The sequence below is a fragment of the Prunus mume genome, linkage group LG5 (genome assembly GCF_029339155.1).
Source record: "Prunus mume cultivar Tortuosa linkage group LG5, ASM2933915v1, whole genome shotgun sequence".
Classification (NCBI taxonomy): Eukaryota; Viridiplantae; Streptophyta; class Magnoliopsida; order Rosales; family Rosaceae; genus Prunus; species Prunus mume.
The window spans coordinates 4,949,516-4,975,612 of NC_142702.1; the positions used below are offsets into that span (position 1 = coordinate 4,949,516).

The 26,097-nt window shown below is 35.3% G+C and overlaps 3 protein-coding genes, 1 long non-coding RNA gene and 1 pseudogene across 5 annotated transcripts; 2 read left to right on the forward strand and 3 right to left on the reverse strand.

The window, feature by feature from the left end:
• Positions 1-2,195: 2,195 nt before the first annotated feature.
• LOC148916706 (uncharacterized) lies at positions 2,196-3,118 on the reverse strand (annotated as a pseudogene).
• Positions 3,119-5,896: 2,778 nt separating this feature from the next.
• RPB5E (RNA polymerase II fifth largest subunit, E) lies at positions 5,897-8,663 on the reverse strand. The gene is made up of 4 exons (XM_089051836.1): positions 8,308-8,663; positions 7,218-7,394; positions 6,646-6,759; positions 5,897-6,254 (listed from the first exon to the last, which is right to left on the reverse strand). Exons 1-4 carry the CDS (start codon positions 8,581-8,583, stop codon positions 6,129-6,131), a joined length of 693 nt encoding a protein of 230 aa, XP_088907962.1. The 5' UTR covers positions 8,584-8,663; the 3' UTR covers positions 5,897-6,128.
• A 1,129-nt stretch (positions 8,664-9,792) lies between these two features.
• On the forward strand, positions 9,793-13,684 carry SKIP5 (SKP1/ASK-interacting protein 5). The gene is given in 6 exon segments (XM_089053230.1): positions 9,793-10,175; positions 10,957-11,070; positions 11,073-11,103; positions 11,184-11,262; positions 12,345-12,403; positions 13,221-13,684. Coding segments are annotated over 6 exon segments (777 nt in total). The 5' UTR covers positions 9,793-10,030; the 3' UTR covers positions 13,570-13,684.
• A 573-nt stretch (positions 13,685-14,257) lies between these two features.
• On the reverse strand, positions 14,258-22,454 carry LOC103344218 (NagB/RpiA/CoA transferase-like superfamily protein). 2 transcript variants are annotated; one of them, XR_016126786.1, is made up of 12 exons: positions 22,266-22,454; positions 21,643-21,714; positions 21,375-21,529; positions 19,980-20,267; positions 19,596-19,725; positions 17,445-17,552; positions 17,155-17,257; positions 16,943-17,068; positions 15,547-15,740; positions 15,298-15,428; positions 14,731-14,777; positions 14,258-14,634 (listed from the first exon to the last, which is right to left on the reverse strand). XR_016126786.1 is itself a non-coding variant. In XM_089051837.1 (11 exons), exons 2-10 carry the CDS (start codon positions 21,693-21,695, stop codon positions 15,332-15,334), a joined length of 1,254 nt encoding a protein of 417 aa, XP_088907963.1. In that variant the 5' UTR covers positions 21,696-21,714; positions 22,266-22,454; the 3' UTR covers positions 14,258-14,634; positions 15,298-15,331. The 2 variants fall into 2 exon arrangements, 1 of the variants encoding a protein (XP_088907963.1); XM_089051837.1 differs by lacking the exon at positions 14,731-14,777.
• Positions 22,455-22,815: 361 nt separating this feature from the next.
• On the forward strand, positions 22,816-23,706 carry LOC103344137 (uncharacterized). The gene is made up of 3 exons (XR_016127196.1): positions 22,816-23,087; positions 23,194-23,276; positions 23,458-23,706. It is a non-coding gene; the product is annotated as an uncharacterized LOC103344137 (long non-coding RNA).
• The last annotated feature ends 2,391 nt before the right edge of the window (positions 23,707-26,097 follow it).

The window sequence follows — 26,097 nt, forward strand, 5'->3', positions numbered from 1 at the left end:
ATCCATAGTCTTGGGTGTATTTCAAATATCTTAGCACCTTGATTAGTGCCTCCCAATGATCATGTCCAGGATTGCTTGTGTATCTACTAAGCCTGCTTACTGAATAAGCTAAGTCTGGCCTAGTAGAATTCATTAAATACATTAGGCTCCCAATTACTTGGGAATACTCCAATTGGGAAATTGCATCTCCACTATTCTTTTTTAACTTGCAGTTTACATCAAAAGGAGTCACAGCAGGTTTGCAGTCAAATTGACCAAACTTTCTTAAAAAATTTCTGCATAATGGGATTGAGTAAGAATATACCCATCATTATTTCTTTTGATTTGAATTCCCAATATGACATCAGCTTGACCTAAGTCTTTCATGTCAAAACTTGAATTCAACATCTTCTTTGTAGAATTTATCGCATCCTTACTTGTTCCCATTATGAGCATGTCATCAACATATAAACATACAAGAACACAAGAATTCTTATTGTTTTTTATGTAAACACACTTGTCACATTCATTGATCTTAAATCCGTGTGACATCATTGTATGATCAAACTTTTGATGTCATTGTTTTGGTGCTTGTTTAAGTCCATATAAAGACTTAACAAGTTTACAGACTTTAGTTTCTTGACCTTTTACCACAAAACCTTCTGGTTGTTCCATGTATATTTCTTCATCTAATTCCCCATTAAAGAAAGCTGTTTTTACATCCATTTGATGTATGTCCATGTTGTGTATTGCAGCTATAGCAATTAACATCCTTATAGATGTAATTCTTGATACTGGAGAATAAGTGTCGAAATAATCCAACCCTTCCTTTTGCCGATACCCTTTAGCAACTAAACGTGCCTTGTATTTATCAATAGTACCATCGGCTTTTAGCTTTCTTTTAAAAATCCATTTATATCCAATTGGTTTGTTACCATGTGGTAAATCAACCAATTCCCACGTATGGTTCTGCATAATGGATTCTACTTCGCTATTAACAGCTTCCTTCCATAAAGGAGCCTCAGGTGAAGCCATAGCTTCCTTATAAGTTTGTGGTTCTTCTTCAGTCAGGAAACTTACAAAATCTGGTCCAAAACTTTTTGGTGTTTTAGTCCTCTTTCCTCTTCTAGGTTCCACTTCCTTTTCTTGGACACCTGAAGAGGATGGTTCATCAGGATTTCCATCATGTACTTTCCTTTTGTTTGAACCGGACCTCTTTTCTTTGTAAGGAAAAATTTCCTCAAAGAAATCAGCATCAACAGATTCTATAATTGTGTTAACATGTATATCATAAATATCAGATTTAATAACTAAAAATCTATATGCAGCACTTGTGTTAGCAAAACCTATAAAAACACAATCAATAGTTTTAGGTCCAAGTTTTACCCTTTTTGGTAAGGGTACTTGTACTTTAGCTAGGCAACCCCACACTTTCAGTGTCTTGTATGTAGGAATCCGTCCTTTCCACATTTCATAAGGAGATTGTTTACTCTTCTTATGTGGAATTCTGTTCAAGATGTGATTTGCAGTAAGTAAGGCTTTACCCCACAGATTGTGTGGAAGCCCAAAGCTATTCAACATGGAATTTATCATATCCTTGAAAGTTCTATTTTTCCTTTCTGCTACACCGTTTTGTTGCGGTGTATATGGTGCAGTGGTTTGATGTATAATTCCATGAGTTGCACAAAAATCAGAAAATGCAGTGGACTCATATTCTCCACCTTTATCTGATCTAAGTACTTTCACTTTTCTATCAAGTTGATTCTCAACTTTTGCCTTGTATGTCTTAAACATCTGTAAGGCTTCATCCTTGCTATGTATTAAGTATACATAACAATACTTACTGCAATCATCTATAAATGTTATATAATAATTTTTCCCACCACGAGTTGGTGTAGATTTAAAGTCACAAAGGTCACTATGAATTAATCCAAGTAATTCATTTGATCTTCCTCAGATTCAAATACAAGTTTGAAACCCTTCTTACTAAGAATAGGCCCAGACACTAAGTTCTTCCTAATTTCAGGAACATGCAGCACATCCAAAAGGGTTAAAACCTTCCCAAGTGAACTTCACATACTGCCTTTGCCTTCAACTACTGATGCAGAGGCATTTCCCATGTACTGATTTCTCACCACTGCAGAATTCTGTAATCGGTGAACAGATTTCTGTCACCACAAATGTGCCTAGTAGCACTTTGTATCAACCCACAGTCCTTAGTGTCGAAACCAGATTGGTTTGGACACTACAGCCACAAAATGTTCATTGACTTCAGTCACATTGGCTTGAGGATTGGTTGGATTTTGGTCTCTTCGGTGGCGGCAATCTTGTGCTTTATGCCCTGGTTTTCCACATACCCAGCAAGCACCTTTAATTTTCTTGAAATCCTTGCCTTTTGGTGCATGAGTTTTGCCATAGTTCTTTGCAACTTTCTTGCCCTTGTTATTCTGGAATTTTGGCTTTGATGTCTCAACGACATTGGCTTTGGCTTCCATGACAGGCACTTCACCCTTGTCACCTTTCCTGTGATCCTCCTAAACTCGAAGCCTCAAAATCAGATCCTCCATAGACATCTTTCTACGCTTGTGCTTCAAATAAATTTTGAAGTCTTTCCATGATGGAGGCAATTTCTCTATGATTGCTCCAACCTGGAACTGTTCATTAATAGAGCACCCCTCTGCAAGCAAATCATGGATCAGAATTTGAAGTTCTTCAACCTGTTTAATAACAGTCTTTGAATCAACCACGGCATACTTGAGAAATTTGCCAATCACGAACTTTTTGGCACCAGCATCTTCTGTTTTGTATTTTTTCTCAAGTAATTCCCAAACTTCCTTTGCAGAATTGTATGACGAATAAATGTCATACAGAGTATCATCAAGCCTGTTAAGGATGTAGTTTCTGCACAGGAAATCAGATTGTTTCCAAGCCTCAATGGTCATCATTGTTTCCTTAGACATTGGATTTTCTCCTGATTTGGGAGCCTCTTCTCTGACAACATGTGCCAGATTCATGGTTGTGAGATAAAACAGCATCTTCTGTTGCCATCTCTTGAAGTCAATTCCTTGAACTTCTCAGGCTTCTCGTCATGAGGATTCATAGTCACCCCGTTCACAGTCACTGATGATTGTGAATCCATCTTACTGTCTTTAGATTGTTGGAAAAACAATTATCAATGACTGATTAAAACAATTATATAAACAGAATTTATAACAATCTGTAACACAGAATACAGTATATAAACAATAAATAAAACTGACTTGAATTTGAGATAGAGGCTTGCAGATTTGATGCAATGTCCTAAAGACAGTAATTTCACCCCTTCTTGGTGCTTGAAGTTCTACAGGTGATCGCCTTCCAGGATTCAACTATCTGTATTTTAAGCTCTAGCACTCGGACTTAGAATCTGGCGAACGTTGTTTGTTTTCCTCTCAGACAATATGAAATGCTTGTAGAATGCTTTTTTCTGTCTTTAAATATTATATATTTTTATATAATATTCAAAGCCCAAATCGATTTTGAAGCCCAAATTGCTTCCACTTGGCCTACTTCCATTTACTAAGTGTGGCACTTCCACACTTATAAGGACCTCACTCTTTCTACTTTCTATCAATGTGGGACAAAGGTTCTTGAATTTAATTCAAACTTCCAATACAAAATACCTTTCCAACCCCACGAAACCTTCCGACCACATATAGCATGCATAAAATCAGATTCGAAATAATATTTCTCACGTAAGAGCCGGACTAGCAAGGTTTCCGGATTCTGAAGGATCCTCCAGCCAATCTTCGCCAGCATAGCAAAATACCTTTACTAATAGACATTTTTCCCACGTTATCTCCTCATTAATTCTAACTTCTATTAACGCTATTTCCCCTTTCTATTCCCTTTTCTCTTTCATTCTAGGGTCATAAAGAATTAGGAATGGCAATGGGCAGGTCCGGGCCCAGGTATGGTAATACCATCCTCGTCTCTAGCCCATTCCCTTTAAGAATTTTAGGGAATCCCTGTCCCCGTACCCATTGAGGGTGTCTCCCAAATCCCTGATTTTTTTATACAAAAATATTTATCCTGCGAGTTGCAACACACTACAAAAAAAAAGATATATCCCCCTAGTCAAATTTGGAGAAGATTATACATGCAGTAACCGTAACAGAATCGATCTCTCCCATTGGACCATTTGTATCTATATGCATTAGGATCCCGATTTTGTTCACTGCAAATCCAACAAAACACAATGTAAAGTGAGAGTAGAAACCTAAAGAACTTAACAAATCCACTAACAAAATATTAACATTAGCATCAAACTATAAATCTGACCAAGGGAAAATTTTATTTTGAAAGGAGAAAAGCAAGGCTTCGATAGCAACTGATTATAGATTGACAACTGCCAATATACTCTCATATACAAGCTTTGTGCTCCTCCATGATATCTTCCACCATCTGCAGGAGGAATAGATGGACCAATTGCAGCTACTTGAGAAGGATTCAAAGGGGCAGATGTGTAGGGTAACTTATGCTTTGTTATATTATATTATGTATTTATTGATTTAAAAATAAATATATAATTATCAGGTAGTGTTCGGCGATGAGAATACCAATACCATTCCCAGTCCGTACCGGATGGGGATTTTTAAAATTTGAGAATCCTGTACCCACCCCCAATTTCCCTCCAAATCTCCCCCTGTTAGGGCTGGGACCCGACACAAATTTCAACCATCCCTACTCATATACTAAATTTAAACGGATATTTTCATCACAATATAACCTTTCCACCCACAAGATACTGCACGTCTAATGTTCAGCAAGGGCATCAGATCTCATTTGTGAAACTTTAAATAAGACAACGATTTCCCCACTCTATTTTATCACTTACACTCCTTTTTTAGTTATAAAAAGGAGTGTAAGTGATAAAATAGAGAAAAATGAGTGGGGAAATCACCACTTTTAAATAAAGAGCATGTGACCTTATTTGCGGATGAGCTATAATTTTAAGAAAAATGACCTTACAACTTTACAATTCTACATGCCATAATTCCCTAATGCCTTACTTTCCCCATTCATAAACATGCCATAATTGATTTTGAGAATTGGAGGGTTAAAATGGGAACTCTAAAAAAGTTTGTGGACCACTCATGATAAAGACCCTTAATTTTCTGGTTACCATTTCCCCACACAACCAAACACGTACTTGTCATCTCTTGGGAATGGAGATAAGAGTTTCATTCATCGGGCCAAAAGGGGCCCTACAAGTTAGAAGGAGTTCACAAGTTAACAAAATGGAAAGGCGTAACAATACAACTTGTGAGATTTTAACATAACGATTCCTTCAAAGTACCAAATCACAACCGAACCAATGTTAACTTTTGTTTAGTTCGGTTTATGCCTCAAATTAATAGCATAGCTGTATCAAATCAACTCATTTAGTGACCAATTTTGTTCGATTATCTCCCTTAATAAATAAATAAATAAAAATTAGACAACAATTAAATGGTTTGAATGGTTTTTTGCCAACCCCTAATTAAAAACTAAGTACATGGTTAAGTAACACTTATCCAGGGGCGGCCCTGGCATGGTGCAAGAGGTGCTATTGCACAAGACCTCTAATTTTTTAGGGCCTCATAAATTTTTTTACTTTATATTATATTTATAAAAATTATATATACTCCAGCGTGCAACACATTGACACAAAAGTGTATTCGGTAAAGCTGGTTTCTAGTGCATATCCCTTGATACAAATTCATGCCTAAAATAAAATTTAAAAAAAAAAATTCATGCCTTCTTTTGCTTGAACTCTTTTTTTTATACCGAACATACTAATATTTAACTTTATCAAATAAAAATCTCAAAATCTTAAGACCAGCCCTGCACTATACATGTTACTCATCTTCACTTTAGGTCAAAACAAGATATCGTGTCACTTAAAGCACAACCGATGATACTAATTGAATTATGTTAAGGACATAATTGCCATCCCCTGAACTATAGAAAGTAGTTCTAATTAATAGTACTTTATGCAAGTAACACAGAAAATACAAAACCCATTAAATCAAAACCTGTTTTTGAATCCAGTCAAAACATGACTAAAGTGACTTCTTTATTTTGTATGTCATCACTTCATAAAGTGGCATGTAAGTCGTGTAGAAGGATCAGACGACGCAACGGTAAGTTCTGAGGGAACCAACAACTCCACCACAGTAAGTAACTTTCACCACCTTCCCTTTCTCCAGTCCATAGTATCGAGCAATTCCATCAGTTTCCAGCATTAGAGGGAGCTGTGGAAGACACAAACAATAAATTGCCTTCAATAATTTTATCAACCAAATTCCAACTTAGTAAATTGCAATCAACAGCTAGCATGACAAAGAAATTCTATGCTGCCAAAATAAGTCTATTCAGATTAAAACTATTTCAATGCATACCTTGCTCCCAACCAATGGAGGAAACCACTAACCAACTATCAAGAGCTTGATGTCAAATGAAAACTAACTAGCTTCCTTGTGTTTCACTCATAAAACAGTAAAAATCAATCACCAGTAAAGCTACCCTTGTACTTAGCTATATCAGTGTCAACAAAATTTAAGCCAAAAAAAATCAGCAAATAGATTTGACCCTAATTGTCACCAACATTTGTAAAGGTTGCATTCAAGATGCATACACAGTTACCTGCTTGTCTTCCAACTTGTACTTCGTTAGCAGCTTGTTCTTTTCTTCGGCAGTGAGTATCTCGAGCTTTGGATTCAGAGCATGCTTTGTAATATTGACCAGCAAGTCACAAATCTAAACCCAAAGCATAAGTATTGGGGTAAAATGGAAACTCTTAAGCTAAAACCAGAAATATTAAGGGAAAAATGCACAAAGAAACAAGAAAGGAAAGGTTGGATAAAACTTATGCTCAAAGTCCAAACGTTAAAGGCAAACAGCCGTATTGCCTAATTACAACAAAGTTACGAAAATGTAGACAGATGCATTGCCTTACAAGTGATAAATTACACACTAATATTCATCTAAATTGGCATATCATAAAAAAAACATTTGAACACCGATCAAAAAATAAAAGAGAAACATGTGAACAGGAAACTCAATATTTATGCTTCAGAGGAAATCCGGATGATGGTTTTCTCCAGTTATTCAGCATAAAACAAACAGAAAATGCCTTGACAACTAAAAGAGTAGCCCTTAGGACACTTGGAAAAAGGGTACAGTACAATATTGTAGAACAATATCAGGTAACTCACATGGAAAGTCTCAACTTTAAATGGATACTTCTCCAGTTCTTTCCGAGCATAGGAGTTCATTTTACTTTGCAGGACAAGAATCAGCCGGTGTATATTTTCTTTGTTCGGGAGGCCAGCATAGATGCCACACATAGTCTGTTTCCTTATTTCCTCAGTTCCACAAAAGATGACAACAATCTGCAAAGAAACTCAACATTCAGTTGCATCACTAATGCTGGAACCAAAAAAAAAAAAAGCATGGAGGTTTACATAGGAACAGAGAAAAACATCAATTAATTACATGTCATTTCAACCATATCACTTCTGGTTTTGAAGAACATTTTCTTTTGGACCTTGCCAGTTTCTAATTTCCAACATTATTTATAAAAACAAAAAAACAAAACAAAAGGAAAAAGTCAATCAAAAATCAAAAAATTTCACTGCATGAAGCTTTTGTTCTTTTGTTTCAGAAATTTTCCTCATTCACTTCATCTCTGCTCCTAAAGTCAACATTTTTAAAGAGCATTTTTCTAGACCCTTTCCCACGCACGACAGAGTTTAAATACTAAGCAATATACACAATTTGCTTAAATAGGTTTTACATAATCTGGTAAACTTACTTGTTGATTATAACAGTTTCCCTTTTTTTTTTTAATGCACAATATATATATATATATTTCCTGTATCAGACCAAGACTATCCTCTAAAAACTTCAGAAAATGGACAATAACATCAAAAGTAGGTACTTTTATCTTTGTGAACAAAAAAGGCAGGAACTTTGAGAACAAAAGGTGTCATTTTTTCCAGGAAAACATTTTCTGTTTGGCATTATTTTCCTCCTCCTCTGTTTTACTCGGCAACCAACCAAGCACAAAACTTAGAAAGGTACTTTCTTGGAGGGACTGGAGCCAAGAGAGAGAGAGAGAGAGAGAGAGACGCAGATAAGGAGGAAAAATACATCCAAAAAGTAGGACTTTTTTTTTTGTCTGCGAACAAAAAAGGTTGGAACTTTGAAGAGAAGGTGTCATTTTTCCCAGGAAAACATTTTCTGTTTTGCATTTTGTTTTCCTTTCCCCTCTGTTTTTTCTTGGAAAGCAAACATAAAACATACCTTCTTGGAGGGATTGGAGCGCAGAGAGACGCAGATACGGAGCTGCTGGAGGTCCGGGTTGGGGCCGAACTGGGAGTGAAACTCAGTAAGTGAGAGAGAGAGGTCCGAGTCAGAGACGTCGCAGCCTCGGTCGCTCAGCATCTCCATGGCCGTACGACGAGACAGGTAGAATCGGTAGCTCTCCATGCTCCCCTCCACCACATGGCTCGTTATACATCCCGGTCGTCGTCCTCCATCGCAACCCAAAACGACGGCGTTATCGTTGACAGTAGCCATTCAGCTTCTATTTCTCTTTCTCTCTCTGTGTGCGAAAGAGTGTGTGTGAGACGTTTGGAGGGAATATGAAAGCGTCGTACGGGCGGAGAGGAGGCATGTGTATGTACGGAATGTGGCTTCGAGTAAGAGGAACGTACATTACTCGCTTCATTTTGATGACACGCGTCCTTTTCTGAGCCATGGCTTTTGGCCTTTTCCCTCTACGACCCTTTTTTTTATTTTTATTTTTTAAGAACTTCTCTCTCCGACTTTTTGGCTTCTTCAATTTGGAGAACATTTGTTTTGTTTCTTTCTTTGTGAAGGTGAGGATTATAAATTGTTTGAACACTTCGTCAAACTCTCCTCCCCAAAATCAAAGCTCTCTCCCTCATTTAATGTATTTATGAACAATTTTCTTTTTACTTCTTTTGATGTGTAATGTAATGGTTGAATTTTTAGGTAGTTTCCATTTTTATGTTAGCTGAAATAAATGTAGATAACTTTTCATTTCTTTTAATTCATTTTGTTGCAGTGTGAATACTATCTTAAGCAAACAAATCCCTTGAACGCATTTATACAGAGTTATGTTTTATTTTATTTTTTGTGATTAGAGAGAAGGTTAGAGAGAGAGTTTCACCAGTTGATGTTTATGATTTGCAATTTTAATACTTACTTACTAGATAATAGGGCTTGTTCGGTAATGTTTTAAAGGGTTGTTTTCATTTTTAGAGAACAAAAATTAGACAAAAACATGTTCGGTGGCCCAAAAATAGAAAACACTGAGAATGTTTTCATTCATGTGTACTTGTAGAAAATAGAAAAAAAATTGTTTCATTCTCATGGAAACGTTTTTATAAAAACAATTCACATATTATTATTTCAAATTGTACTGCCACACCCGTTTTCATTGATTTTGTTTTCTGAATATGTTTTTAATTAATCTCCCAGACGCATTTTCATTTCTTGAAAATGCAAATTCATTTTCTTGTTTTTGTTCTCTGAAAATATTCTGAAAAAATATTTTCTTTGTGATTACAGTGTGACTTTATATGTTATGTAGCAAGTTTTTGTTTTCGTCCTGCCTTTTAAAATTTTATATTTTATATTTTGGAAGTCTAGTAGAATGCACCGGCAGTGTGATAGAGTAGCTCATTCTCTAGCGCGGTTTGCATTAAGTTGCACAAAACAAATTATGTCAAGATGAATTGAAGAGGAACCTAATTGGCTGACCCCTCTTCTTGCTCAAGATTTTTCATTTCTCATGATTCATGAAATGTTCTTTCTAAGAAAAATCATAAAATAAGAATGCACCTGTCAAGAGTCAACCCAAACCCAAATACAGTGGCACGTGTGAGGGTATATGTGTAAGCGTGTCGGTTAGTCGTAGACTCGTAGCCAACAATCTTAACATTCCGAGCAGATCTCTTTGGCACCACCACTCACTAGGGAGAGGGGTAAGGGAGAGGCTATGGAGGTGGAGGAAGAGAAAATAAAGCAAACAAAGTGGAAGAGAAGAAGCAGCAGCAGCTCATCAAAGTCATCTTCGTGTCTTATAAATAATCTTGATGATGGGTGTCTGATGCACATCTTTAGCTTCCTCCCTCCCATCCCAGGTTGCCCTCTTTTCTTCTTTTTTCTTTAACAAAGAAACAAATTTCTATGGAAAGGCCCAATATTTAATTGTATCCATGAGTCCTTGAACCATTCCAGTATTTGGGGTTTTGTTCAATTGCTTGTTTTATCAATTTTTTTTGGTCGATTTTTGCTTTAGGGTTTTGCTTTGGGGTCCATATTTTGCTAATTTTCATTGCTTAATGGCTTTGTCTTTATTGGGTTTTTTTTGGGTTACCTGAAATCCGTAAGAAATGATATACTTGTCAAGTTACATACTTTATACTTGTAAGTCTTTGGAAGATTGGAAATGTTGGTGTTGATCAAGTTTTGATAGTAATATTGTTGGTCCCGTGTTTTGGCTTTTCTAGCAAATTCTTAATTATATTTTTATATATATTTAAAATAGTGAACTGTGAACTTGAAAATGGGTATTTAGTATAGAAAATAAAGTCTGCAAAATAGGACTACATACTTTGTCTTATAAGAAAAGGAATATAATTGTTGAAAGGATATTTTTGGTTAACCTCGGTGAGAGGGGAGCCAAGGATAGTAAGGTCAGGGAAGAAGGGACCAGGGAATGCCTGAGCATTGTTATGTGTCCTAAACTTTTGTCTGTTTTGCCTGTGGATATTTTGGTAGGCACTAAAATGAGTGTTATGACTGCCTAAAGTTGTCTCATTACTGTTGTATCAAGTTTTCCTAATAGATATTGATAGCTCAAATGCATGTAGGTAAATAAATTTCTGCAATTTCTGTCTCAAATTGCTATTGAGTTTGCAGATCGGTATAACACCGCCCTCGTTTGCCACAGATGGCTTTTCTTGGCATGTCACCCTCGCTTGTGGCTACGAGTTGAACGATCTGTCAAAGATCGATTGGAGGAGCCTGGAGTTTTCCCGACATTGAGACTGCTGTTGCTGCTGCAAGGTTTGGAATGTTTGATATGTCTGTATAATTTTTTTCCTTTATTGGGGTGTTTCAAATTGTTCATTTCTTTTTCCTTACAGGCCTGGTGACACCATTCTAATTGCAGCAGGAGGAAGGCATCTTGCTTCTAATATTCAAATAAAAAAGCGACTTTGCCTGGTATGTCTCAAAGTTCTGCATTTAGAAATACCAATTAAGACAGTTTGGTATGCTTGCATTATGTGTGTGTGCTTGTGAAGCCATTCTACTGGATCAAGGGTAATTTGTCTAAGTACTGTAGGTACCTAAGTGTGACAAAGGATTACCATACCTTTGTCTTTTTTTCATAGTGGGCATGGTACTTTTAAGTCCATTATTTCACTATTTGATGGAGGACTCCGATAGCTTACACTTTCTGGTTTACAAGGATATCTTTAACTGACATGGTAATAAGTATTTTGAAAATGAAGTCTAGTTGTGCATGAAATATTATAAATGTGCTAGCCTAAGGTAATTGAACATAGTTTGAGTGACACTAACTGTTTTGTCCTGTACAAGAATCCATTTGCAATCTAGTTTCAAGGAGGCAGTTGAACTTTAAGCCAAATCTAGCTGCTTGAAATGAAGCTTTCTTGTTAATTGTATATTTCTATCTTTCCCTAGTGAGTTAACACCTTTTCCCAATAAGTGTTAGTTGTGTGCCTTACTTGCCACTAATATTTTTTTTTAGGAATTCTAATAGCACGTACGGTTGTTTATCAAGTGAAACCTCATTTCTCCGTTGGATTTTGATTTTCAAATCTAATTTCCATAAAGGAAAGAATTATATGTTAGGAATGTGATGGATGCATGATATTTTGCGAGACTTATATTCTCACTTCTCCTAGATATTTTTTATGAATGTAAAATCTGCTCTCCAAAATATCTAGGAGAAGTCAAGTGAGAAGTCCCACGAAATAGGATGGGCTCATCACATTTCCAACATGGTTTTAGTGAAATTTATGGCCAGACTACTGTCAAACAAGTTAGATTGTTAACTAAGTTCAGTTAAGTGAATCAACATTGCCAAAATTACAACTGCATTTCAACCCTCTTTGGAATTGCGCAGATATCTCTACCTTCTTGTTGTAGATCTTTTGGTAGTCTGCCTACCAATATCACTTCTTTTTTCTTTTCTTGTTAATAGTTTCATTCCAAAAATAAAACCTTTGTAGTATTATTCCAATTTTTCTCCATTTTCTATCTCAAGTTACTTTGTTCAGATTGGTGGAGGTGAGCTACCTGATGAAACAACACTCTTTTGTTCTCGAGCTTCAGACAGGTTTGTACATTTTAGGTTATGTTCAACTTTTTATTTTCGTGTGTTGGTTGTCTGAGATTTCTCTCTCAAATCTTTCTAGGAGCCACTTCCATGCTGTTAGATTTTACTGCACAAAATTAAAATTGTGGTTGTTTTGGCGGAAATATTTTTTTACACAAAAATATCAGAGGATAGAAATTTTATTTCCTGTAAAAATTTGTTATCTGGTTCCATTTCCAATATTTTCTATACGATATACAAATTTACTTTGAAGAGGTTAATATTTAATATCAAAGAAACGTGTAAAAAATTTTGATTTTCCTGCTATTTATTTTCTATCCTTTATTTCCACAAAACAACAGCCAAAGGGTGTATTTGAGCTTAGGGTCTTGTCCCTTAAACATGGGTTCTGATGTAGTTAATGTGGAGCCTGTAATTTTCATGTTGGACGATGTTGGAGCATATTGGTTGGATGCACTATCAATTCTCTCTAGGCAGAGCACAAAATCATCTTGCCTTGAGTTTCCTATACATTCATGCCACTTCCGCATTGTGGGAGGTTCTCATTGTTGGTCTTCCTACTTGACTTTTAGTTTCAACGTTGAAGGTGAATCAGCTTCCATACGAACCAACCAATTGAAAGGGCTTTTTATTTTTATTTTTTATCATCTTTTTTATTTATTTATTTATTTTAATGAATCATTGGGGGTGGTTCTTTTTTATTGTTACTGTAGCAGTATGGAAGTGCTCCTGAAAGTATGACCACTGTATTTTTTTATTTTTTTATTATTATCATTGGCAAAAAGTTTGGTATGCACTGTTCATTTTGTTTGAGCAGTGCATTGGAGTTGCTGTCCACCTGCAAATTGGCAAACTTGACTGTGAAGGCAGAGCTTGGTTGTTGCTTGCTTCATAGAAATGGAAGGCTGACGATAGAGGGGTGTGTGCTTCAATGCGAGTCAAATCCCCTGGACCATCTTTCGTGCCCTATTGTGAGCACTGCTAGTGCCCAGACAGTATTCCCTTCCTCTGTGAAATGTTCTAAGGACGGTGTTTCCGTATTTCGAACTCGAATTGAAGGAGGTGCCAAGGCTGTTCTGACTAGTGGGGACTTGACATTGCAGCGAGTTCGAGTAATTTATGCCCGGACATCGATCTTTTTCTGGTTTGATGTAGAGCACCAGTGATGTCTTCTTCATCACACCGGGCACTTGTAAAATTGTACTTTAGACATTCTTTAGATGAAATGGACTATGTTGTCTGTATTTCAAGTATTGTAATAATTTTCAATTTTATTTCCTACCTCAAGTGGTCATAGCCAAGATGGCATTAACAAAAAGAGAATTGTGGGTGAAAGTTGTAGCAATAGAATGATCTAAAGTTTTACGTATAATATTGAACCATGTTAAATTACTTAGGGAGTTTCACTAAAACACCCAAAATGGGGGTTGAAATTATAAGAAAATCCAACACTCAAAACACTTTATAAACATACCCAAAACCCATCATTATACACACTCAAAACTCATTTATAAATACACCCAAAAAATATATAATTGTTGATTTTAAGTGTGTTTCTATGTTTAAGTAGTGTTTGAATTTTTTTATAAATATATATCTATGATTGGGTTTATTTATAAATTTGTAAATTACTAATCGAAAACCCAAGAATGACTGATGCAGTTGACTGGATATTGGAATAACACAAGTTCTAAGAGCATATGCAACTTGGACTCAAAACATTGAAAGAGACGTTTGACTATATGGTGAAATATCCCTTGCTTCTCTGTTGATATTTAATCATCCTTATTACGACGGTGAAAAATCCCTTATTCATGTTTTTCCGAAAAAATTGAAAACAGTTTTCTGCAACTCTAATAAAATTCAGCTCATCTATTAACCAAAAGCAGGTACGGCAGAAACAATTTGGAACAAGATCAGCTACATGGAATCAACAATATCGTGTAATGCAATACAATGCCTTCCTATTTGTCTTTCCACAATCACAAAAATCACTTTCTATTCACTTTATGTAGAATACAGCTCTAAGTTTCCTAAATGGCCACATACACAAAATTGGCTCTAATCTTTGTGGATGGTTCTGTCCCAGATTCGTACTGCTACTCCCCCAAACTGCAATTTTTGTCCAAGGACTCTTCCAGCAAAATAACGGTCTTCATGGTTCCATAAAACTACTGTTTATTTTGATTTTCTCTTCATCCATCCATTACCCTTATAGCTTTCTGTACTACCTGAAAGTTGAGTACGGCGAAAATGTTGATTCAAACTACTGATCAGGATTACAATAATTACATGGACAACAGTACTAAAGAGTTCTTGAAGCACACCAACTGCATAGTTAAGAAGATTCAATGCACCAAAGCCACCTTAAATCCTGGGATCAAGAGAAAACTATCCAAATTTAATTACATCATTTTCCTCTCAACCCATAAGAGATTAAAAAAATATACAAAAACAAAACTAGATCTGGTTCCTCATATTAGGCTTGTTAGCTGTGTTTCATTTAAATTTGAAGACTTATAATTCCACATATATTAGTTAGAGTTTAAATCTAGAAAAAAAAGGAGTTTTGCTTGGTCTACACTCGCATTTACCTATTAAGGTTTAAATCGTTCATTAAATTTGGGTTAACTGTTCCTCAGAGTGATCATTCTTAACTGAAATTTTGGTTATATGATCTATTATACAAGTTCAGTTCAGTAGCAAAAAGTCTATGTTAGTCTCCTTATTGAATTATCATTTTTTAACGAAAATTCAAGGATAAATATGATGGTATTGTACTTGATTCTTGGCCCATGAAAATCAAAGCAGACCATGACAAAAATGGAGTCGAGACATATGAGTGCAAAGTACTAAGCAACAGTTGTTAGACTAAAATTAATCTCAAAACTTACCCCAATAATAGGATAAACATGCGGGGAGCTGAATTCAACTTCCTATAGCAGGTCTTCGTTGGACCACTAAATCATCAGCAGAATAATAATCTGCGATGAGCCGGTACATGTATGATGGATTATGCCCTCCTCTGTGAAGGAATAACAATTGTAATTGACAAACTAGCTAAATTGGGAAATAGAAAACTAAATATGTGCAAAATACTGAGATTCATTCAAATCCATTTGGTCCGAAATTAGTTGACTTACGTATCAGTGATAAATAAACTGACAAGCTTTGGTGGCACATAATCAAATGTAGGATTGACAACATGAAGGAGTGGGGAAGCAGTGCCACTTCCAAAATCCATGCAATCGGAAAATTCTCCAAAATCCAGCAGCTCAGAAGGTGATCTTAACTCATTCAGCAACACTTCAGGATTGTGAGGATACAAAGGGCACAACTGTCATGTAAACCACCACCGAAAGATTTTGAATAAAGAAAGCATTTAAGACAAAATCCAATAAATAAGCTACAGATAATATTACGCCCAGTTCAATGATTCAGTCCAGTTAACACCAACTTTGCTTACAGAATCCCGTAGGACCTGATCCCTAAACTAGTCTAAACAAGTCCCAAAAAAAAAAAATAGACTTCGAAAATTTAATAACTAAAGCTCAATATAGCCGACTGAAGAAAAATTACTCTCTGATGCTACCACATGTATCATTATGCCTTGCTGAATCATGCGAGGATGCCAGGAGTATAGGGAAAAGTGAATTATTTAAGGTACTCTGCACTGGAATTACAAGATTCCATAGTTCCAGACTGCATTAACACAGTCATTTGGTTAACTAAGTCTATCTTGCTCCGATGAGTTGAATCCTATCAAGAATTTATTCACAATTTTATCCTTTTCTTGGATTCGGCAACCAATATATCACTAGAAATTTTTGTGGCCTGTCAGGAGTTTATCAGGGAAATGGTTCTTTTAGCCTCAGATTCCCATTGATACCACAATTTACTGACATCTCAGAGACCTTGAGACAGGGTGGACAGGTATACCCTCCAACCCTATATCATTGTCGGTGGGCTCGAAAAACCCGAAACGTGAACCTTCATCTCAGTGCATTAGTCGACAATTTAAACACTACTTACAAGTCAATAATTTATATTTTGCTTCATTCTCAGGTAGCTCAGGAGCTTTGGATCTTAAAAACATTCCCCTTTTTGGGTGTCTTGGCTTTGCCTCCGACAATTCTGAGGGCACTTCTTAGGCAATACTCGATCATTTCCACAGGTGGATTACTTTGAGTTAAATAATTCCTTCTAATGCAGAGTTCAAGCCTTTGTAACCTTCCCTTTCCTCTCTTTTTATGTGTTTTAGTTGTCTAGCATCCTCACATAAAATGTTTATGTTATCCTTTCATAAAATTTTAAGTAATGGAACCCACTTGAAGTTTTAGTAATACAAGTATACATTTTTATAGTTTCCACTTATTTTTTCTACAGTAGCCTTCTATTGTGTACTTGACTTGTGCCCTTTACGTGCATTGTGAATCTAAGTTATATTTTTATTCCCCAGCCCAAAGTAAAAGAAAAAGAACCACCAATTTATGAGTGATAATCACCCAGGCAACTACAACAGTTATTGTATTAAGTTACCTTATGACTGCCGGCAAGTACAACAAAAGGGACGGCATGCCTTTGCGCTGCAAGTGCAACCATATTCAACCCAACAGGTGCTATAACACCACCATTGGCCATGACAGCATGAGCGCCAACTATAACCTATAACATTACAAAATTCAATATGAAGCTGGAACAAGGATGCAGATTTCCATATGGAAAAAGAAAATACTAAGAATGCGTCCTACCATGTTCACTCTGGATATCATGGCAAAAACTGCTGAATCAGTGATCAGCGTGGTTTGCAAACCTCTTGCAACCAATTCTTTAGCTAGAAGATGGCCCTGATACCTAATAGAAACCAATTAATAAGAAGATTACTGGTTTTTCAAGAAAACATCAAAATTACACCAACTATAGATCTTATTCTTTGGAAAAAAAGAAATAGGTACTAATGGTTCACCAAGAAAACCTTAAAATTACACCAATTATGGATATTATTGGTTTGGAACAAATAGGTAAACTTTTGCGCACTAACCTTGGAGCTCCCTCTGCAACAAATACCCGAAATGATCTTTTTTTCTCATTTGCAGCACAAAGAAATTCCAGTACTGTTCTTGAACTGCCTAAAGTTAATATAACCTCACTACAAAAATAAAATAAAATAATATCAGTTCACAGCATCATTAATGATACCACAAAGCTATACCAATTAAAATTCCCTACAAACCATTTGAGCTAAAATTGATCATTGTTCCCATGCAGTTTGCACTATATATGGGGTATGATTAGGCTTCAAAATTTGGATATTTGTAGACAAGGAATAATAAGAACTTACTAAACTTGTATTTAGTTATATCTGGTGATAAAACAGAAAATGGAAAATCTTTTCATTCTGTTTCTGTTAAATAAAAAAATAGAACAATTCTATGAGGTTGAATGAAAAATCAATTAATCATTTCATATAATTCTTCTGCTTAGTGTGATATAATATCTACAACCACTCCACATATATAGCTATATATTCCCAATGGATGGAGAAGAAAACCTCATCCAGGTGTATGGATTTTCTTTATTATGTAAAAAACAGCACATACAGGAACAATAAGACAACTATAATATAGATCAGCAATTTGTGCCAGATGAATGCAAATGCAACAAGTTAGATCCCAATGTTTACTAATAAAACACATGACATTCAGAAGATCAATCTGATCCCAATGCTTGTTAGATTGTGCTCTACATGAGGTTTCCACCCAAAATTTCAAATTAAATTAGCCAGGCTATGCAGCAACCCAGCACTTGAAGTCACAGATTTTTGGAATTTTAGCAACTTCAGCTAGAAATAAGCATGCAGCACCAAGCACACACAAGAATTCAACCATGAAAGAAAATGGTGGATAAAAACAATATATTTTTTCTCATCACAGTGTAACAATCTTATTACTATAAAGAGTTTAAAAGATCTCCTTTTTATCAATCTTTTCTACATGGGAACAGTACACTATTGCAAAGCGTTGGAGTATATATAGTACCAGAGGGAAGAAATTCCTAATTGCAGAATTATAACAAAAAACATCACAAGGAAAATTGATCCTGAGAATGACAGATTATAACAACATATATGGACCTCCTGAAACTTTTATAAAGTGGTCGATTGTATATATGCCACATGTTAACAAGTACAGGGAACCACTCCACAGACGATTACAACATCACAACTTTTACAGTGACAGTAAATTGTAATCATATCATTAAGGTTATTTATCTAGTTCATGAATATTAACTTAGTCAAATTAACCTCAGCTACTCAAGACTTCAAGCTTCCAAACATTTCCATGACTAGCTTATCACACAAAAAGTATAAAAACAATCCATCCAGCACTCAGGTAGTCATACTCATTGTATGAGACATGGAATGCACAAATAACCCCAGTGCTCATCAAGCTAGTCTACAAATATGAATTAGTACTATAATTATGCATTAGATTCAGAATCTGGGTTTTGTTTGGAGATTTATTTTAGTTTTTTCTTCTTTTTGTTCGTTAGCTTTGAATGGAATTTGATTGATGACTGGTTTAAGGTTCATGCTTGGCGATTAGCTTTGTTAATATACTTCATTTTTCGTGTCACGCTGGAGTTCATAAGGTTCTAGAGTTTATAAGGGTTTAGAAGTTTGAATTTAGGTTTGATGGCTGAAGCTTGCATCCTGGAGACTAAACACCTTAAGCCTTAAATGCAATCCAACCAATAAACAAAGAATGAAATTAGATGTGACTGAGTACAGTCACAAGGGCTTGATTGTCACATAGTCACAATGGTTTTGTACAAATATATAAAAATTGTTTGACAGATTATGGAAGCACATTTTGGCCCCAAAATAATTTCTTCTGTTATGCTAGTAGCTAACACAAAAAGAATTTTCTAATGTCAAAAAAATAATAATAATAATTTAGTACCTCAACCAAACTGACCCTAAAATAAACCACCAAAAACCAATGAATGAAATACTCCAAGCGGATTAGAAACAGAGCAGTACCAACATAATAATCTCACACAATCAAATTAACACTACTTATTACATTGCGTATGCGTATTTCAAGATCGATATTGAGCTTCTGTATGACTGAAAAATGATTCTATATTTGAAAGAAAAAATGAATAGTCAAAGCTAGGGGGAAATACATACTTCTGGTGAATGTGCTCAACTGCCTGCTCGGCAATCTGTTCATGGCAAGTGCCAATATCTTGTATAAGTTCATTGACTGCTTCAATGACATCATGCTTCAGTTTCCGACTTCTTGAACTTTTATCAGCAGCTGTGAAGGAAAACATATATCTATAAGTCATAAGACAATAATCTTTATTAAAAGGTAATAACTTCATTTCCACCACCAAAGCCGAGACCGCTGGGGGAACCAATTTTTAATTAACTAATATCCAAACAAAAAAGTCACATTTATGGTCAGAATATATCAAATGCCTACATTCTCTAAACAAATTTTTGATCAGGTAAAGAGAAAAATGAAAGTGTATTGAAAATTCCCAATGCTCCAAAGAATGAAGATCATACATTTGGTTTTTTCTTCAGAATCACCCCCAGATGAAGAAGTGTGAGGAACAGCTGCTGCATCAGGCATGTCCTCAAGAAGCGTTTGCAAAGATGGTGGACGCAGTGTGCTTCTTGCAGCAGCAGCAACAACAGCAGCAGATAGAACCGGATGGTTGTCGCGCTCACCATCATCTTCATCATCACTAACAGTCGACATGTTCAACCCAGCCATAGCAGCTGTAGTGAGAGAAAGATCCTCCTCCCTAATAATGTGCAGAACACGCCTCACAATATTACCCACAGCCAGCTCTGCGATCATATTTGCAAAACGTCATTATGAATAATCAAACAAATAAGCCTCCAAAGTCCATATAAAAAGAAAAACCTTGCAGTATATCTGAAGATAAAAATATATCTCAGATTCTAAATTCAAATGCCAGTATAAAATACATTGACTTTCTGCAACTAGAAGATACAATTTTTGTTCTTTGGTTGAAAGGAGCTATCATTTCATTTCAGAACACAGGAGTACTAAGTAATGATAAAGAAAAATGGTAACATGCTAGAATTACAGTGCATCGAGGTTTTTAAAATTTGGTCAATAGACTGAGCAAACATAAGTTGATAGTTTAACTATGTTTGCAAGTAAATATAAAAATTCAGTACAGCTGGCATGTGCTTGAATAAAAAAAATTGTCTAAAATAACAAAATTAAATAAGAAATGCCTCATATCCACATAATTATTGTTACACGTGCATAGCAACCTCCCTTGATATCAATCAAAGGAGTACATTTCAAATATCTTCTCCCAAAAGTCTTCAAGCAGCCGCTAGCTTAAAAGCCTGTTCAATCAACCACTACTAAAATGTCCCCTTAATGTGCTGATAGAATGATCAAGCTATCATCACTACTAATCAGCAGAAAATCCTTCTTTATGCTCTGTTGTACCATGTCACTTCTTTTCTTTAGTAGGGACAGCGTTTTAGCAAGGCTAGGTGATTATATCACAAATTTTATTTATGTTTCTTGGGCTTATGCAGTGGGAGGAGTAAAACCATAATCCTAGCTTCTCAATCCCACACTCACGATGAAGGAGTTCATGTTACTACAAATTGAATGTTATATGATTCTGCCAATATGGAGCCAAAGGGACCCACAATCATGTGATCAAATAACTATCACAAAACAGAACTTTGTTAGATAGAAACAAGAAATTTTGTGGTTTGTTTTTATGGAAAATCCACCTTCAGATGAAAAGGGATTCAATACACTGCCCTGTGTCTCTTAAGATATTACTGAGAAAGATTTTCAAGTAACATCAATGACCTTGGCACTAATGACAAAATTTACTCATCAAAATAAATAGTTCCGCATCATTGTGATTAACAAACTTTTGTAACTTTTCAATAACCTACCAATAGGATTTGCAGCAATCAGCTGCTCCCCAACAGCTTTAACAGCATCTATCAACGCACCAGCTTGATTTGTGTAGGGTACCCGCTGTGATGAAATCACGGACCGAAGTAATTCCGCCGTCAGCTTTGCTGTGGCCTGTGAGCCCTCAATATTACTACCACCACAAAAAATCCAAAATCAATATATGAATTATGAAATAGGGCTATTAACCACTAAGAGCCCTCAACTTGTACCAGTAGAATCTATGAATTGTGCTGAAGACCTTACCGTTTTTTAAGCTTGATAAGGAAATCATTCACCAGGGAATGCACGTCTGGCATGATTGTCACTGAATTTAACCTGAAAATGTCAAAGATATGACTTGAAATGACCGAGTGCAACCCTTATTTGCAGTTGTCTCAGCTACCAAAGAGAAAAACAAAGCGAACAAGGCTCAATGAAAAGACTTGGAATGCTGAGATTGCCCACATTCACCATTCGACAAGGTTTGGATGACACGGCTGGAACCAGGATTTGAACATGGTCTAAGCTGAATATCTTATCTAATTATGCTTTTTCTTCAGCAAAAGAATTCTCTTGAAAATATCCATTAAAAAAACAAAAACAAAACACCTCCAAAATCAACAGCCAAATCAGATGGGCATTTTGAGAATATAGAGAAACCAAAACAAATTAATCCCAAAAGCAACAAACCAAAGTGAAAATGTAAAACTTCAGGAGCTGAAAATATCAAAACCCACCGAATTTAAAAAGTTAAACCCTCAATTAAACCCCCACTTCAAACCTGAATTAAACCGTAAATTAAAATCTAGATTGAAACCTTAATTGAACCCTAATTACATCCTAAATCAGGAAAACTTAAAAATTAAAAGAAATTTTTGTAAATATACCTGGGTCAGTGGGTGAGTGAGGCTGTGACTGTCAGGCACAGAGGCCTAGAAGAAGAAGAATAATAATATGGGATCGAAGAAGATGGTCCGAACAAGAGGGAGAAGCAGATGGATTTTGGGAATCGGTGATGGAACTTGAAGAATTGAAGAAATGTTAAATGGAGAAGAGTGAACAGAGAAGGCAGAAGGTGAGAGGGACCAGAGGGTTACGTTATGGAACTTGGATTGGTGGTGGGGCCTACGGGTTTGGGCTGAATGCTGGCTTACGAACATAACTATTCATGATGGGCTATACTATCAGTTCAGAGGTTATTGGGCTACATTTTTTCTTAGAGCCAGCATATTTAGAGCGCTATGCAGTATAAGGCGGTTAGCTAGTGAGAATGCTTATGTGCGAATGTTATATGAGAACACCATTAGATCTAATCTAACGGCTCAGCGAAAAGCAATTGTAAGTGAAACAATTGTATACAATTACACTAGAACAAGGCCCTCACCTCAACTTGTTCTCTCTCTTACGTCCAAAACTTTTCGCAAAATTTATCTTTTTTCAGGCGTCATTTTTTCTAGCATTGTCTCTGCCCTTGAATATGGAGATATTTTTACCCCAAAATTATATTAAAATACTGAAAGCAATTAGATTTACTCATACCCTTCCAGTAGACTTTTCAATCTCCATGAGCTACATCCCTCTTTTCTCATCCATCTTTCCATCTACACCCATTTCCTTGCTTCCATTTCTGTACAAAGCATCACTCCTCTCATCTTCAGAAATTTTTCCGCCATGGCCTCCTGGCCCTCATCGTCCAATCCCTCAAATCAGTAAGTTCCGCCAAACCCACAACATAGATCTTGCCTTTCAATTCATAGAAATTTATTCTCTTTATTAGTAATTGATATCAAATTGTGTACATGAATATGTTGAAAGGAAGGCTGCTATTAGAAAGAGAAGCACGGGCTCCCAATTTAAGTTCTTGGTTGCTCCTATATATGCCCATGTTCTTCCGCTCAGTAAGTTTTGCAATTTTCTCAACTCTTTTTTTTACTTAATTGATTTTATCGATATTTCCCATCTAGGTCTTGTGCCCTTCAACATTCTTCTTCTTCTTTTTTGTGATTAATCCTTAATGGAGAGGGATAAATATTTTTTGTTGTTGACAATTTCTGTTATTTTTCAAATCTTTGGTTGCAGAAGGATCGGTGAAGAAGTGTAGAGTAATTAAAGGCTTGATGACTCTTCTAATTGGCGATAATTGCTCAAGTTAGGTTCGGATGAACACTAAGTGAAACATTAGTGCATATTACGTGAAATAGGTGTGAAACCTCAGTTGAACTTTCCTGTACCCTTGTTGAAACCTCATTGCAAACCTATTGGTGAAACCTTATTGTACACCTATGGGATTTTTTGTGCAATCTATACTACACTCTTTATATAGTCAAAGAGGTGAGAAGATGGCGGGGGGTGGGGGGGGGGGGGGGGGGGGGCGAGGCCATCTCAGGCCTATGAATAGCTCCGCATTATAACACCGCTCTAATACATTTATCTTTTGGATTATTTATAAATTTTTTGTGAAGTTTTTAAGATAAACATACAAAAATAAAACTTACTGATTTTTTTGTTGTCATGTGTCATTATGTTCGGTTTATTTATATATTTTCTACGCTTTAACTTCAAAAATTCGTATTAAATGCAATAAATGGGAGAAAATGACGAGTGATAGTGTCTTGAGAAATTATTTGAACTTTTTATATGTCAAATTTATATTTTAAAACTTAAAAGATGAAAAAAAAAATATATTGTAAGGAGTTCCTATGATTTTTTTAATGAATTTTCCAAATTTTTTATGATTTTTGGAAGTTAAAGCATTGAAAAATAGTAATTCTTAAACATGGTAGCACATGATGAGTTTCCAACAGATGTCAGTATCTCGTAGTGCCACGTGCCATCAAAGTTTCATTTTTGTGTGCTTGACTTAAAAAAAAAAATTACACAACATTAATAAAAAATCTGGAAAATGCATTGAAATTTTTTTAAAACTCCTTGAGACATTATCATCAACTATGATGCCTGAAAATCAAAATTTGACTTTTGAAAATTTGGACTAATAATTGAAGGAAGAGTTGTAGTGAGGAAGAGTGATGATCTTCAACTTAGTGTTATAGGTGCTATAGGAACAAACTTGAGTTTGAGAAATTATTTGAATTTTTTTTTAAGTCAAAATTATATTTTAAGTCACAAAAGATGTTGGAAATGTCGCAAGGAGTCCGGGGTATTTTTTGGTGAAATTTTCAAATTTATTCTGATTTTTGGAAGTCAAAATATTGGAAAATAGAAATAAATGGAAGAGAATGACACATGGTATCGCCTGATGGGTGCATCATCAGAGTTTCCAACAGGTGTTAATATCTCGTAGTGCCACATGTCATTAATGTTTTATTTTTGTGTCTTTATCTTAAGAAATTCACAAAAAATCATTAAAAAAAAGTTAGAAAAATACACCAAATTTTTTTACAAATTCCGTGCGGCATTATCTTCAACTATGATACTCAAAAATCAAATTTTGACATTAAAAATTTGAAGTATGAATTTGAGAAAGAGTTGTAGTGATGAAGACTAGTGATCTTCAACTTAATGTTATTGTTAGTATGGAAGCAAACTTGACTTTGTGAAATTATTTGAATTTTTCTCTTAGTCAAAATTATATTTTAAGTCCCAAAAGATGTTAGAAATGTCGCAAGGAGTCCGGGGTATTTTTTGGTGAATTTTTTAGATTTATTATGATTTTTGGAAGTCACAATATTGGAAAATAGTAATAAATGGAAGAAAATGACACATAGCAGCTGATGGGTGCATCGTCAGCTTTTCCAATGGGTGTCAGTATCTCATTGTGCCACATGTCATTAATGTTTCAATTTTGTGAGTTTATCTTAATAATTTTCATGAAAGTTTCTACAAATTCTTTGCGACATTATCTTCGACTATGATACTCGAAAATCAAAATTTGACATTAAAAAATTTGAAGTATTAATTAGAGGAAGAGTTGTAGTGATGAAGACTAATGATCTTCAACTTAGTGTTATTGTTAGTATGGAAGCAAACTTGGCTTTGTGAAATTATTTGAATTTTTCTCTTAGTCAAAATTATATTCTAAGTCTCAGAAGATGTTGGAAATGTCGCAAGGAGTCCGGGTATTTTTTGGTGAATTTTTCAGATTTAATATGAATTTATTATGATTTTTGGAAGTCAAAATATTGGAAAATAGTAACAAATGGAAGAAAATGACTCATGGCAGCTGATGGGTGCGTCGTCATTTCCAACGGTGTCGATATCTCATGTGCGTGTCATTAATGTTTCATTTTGTGAGTTTATCTTAAAATTCACAAAAATTATTTAAAAAATCAGAAAAATACACTGAAAGTTTCTACAAATTCTTTGCGACATTATCTTCGACTATGATACTCGAAAATCAAAATTTGACATTAAAAAATTTGAAGTATTAATTAGAGGAAGAGTTGTAGTGATGAAGACTAATGATCTTCAACTTAGTGTTATTGTTAGTATGGAAGCAAACTTGGCTTTGTGAAATTATTTGAATTTTTCTCTTAGTCAAAATTATATTCTAAGTCTCAGAAGATGTTGGAAATGTCGCAAGGAGTCCGGGTATTTTTTGGTGAATTTTTCAGATTTAATATGAATTTATTATGATTTTTGGAAGTCAAAATATTGGAAAATAGTAATAAATGGAAGAAAATGACTCATGGCAGCGCCTGATGGGTGCGTCGTCAGCTTTTCAACTGTCGATATCTCATGCACGTGTCATTAATGTTTCAT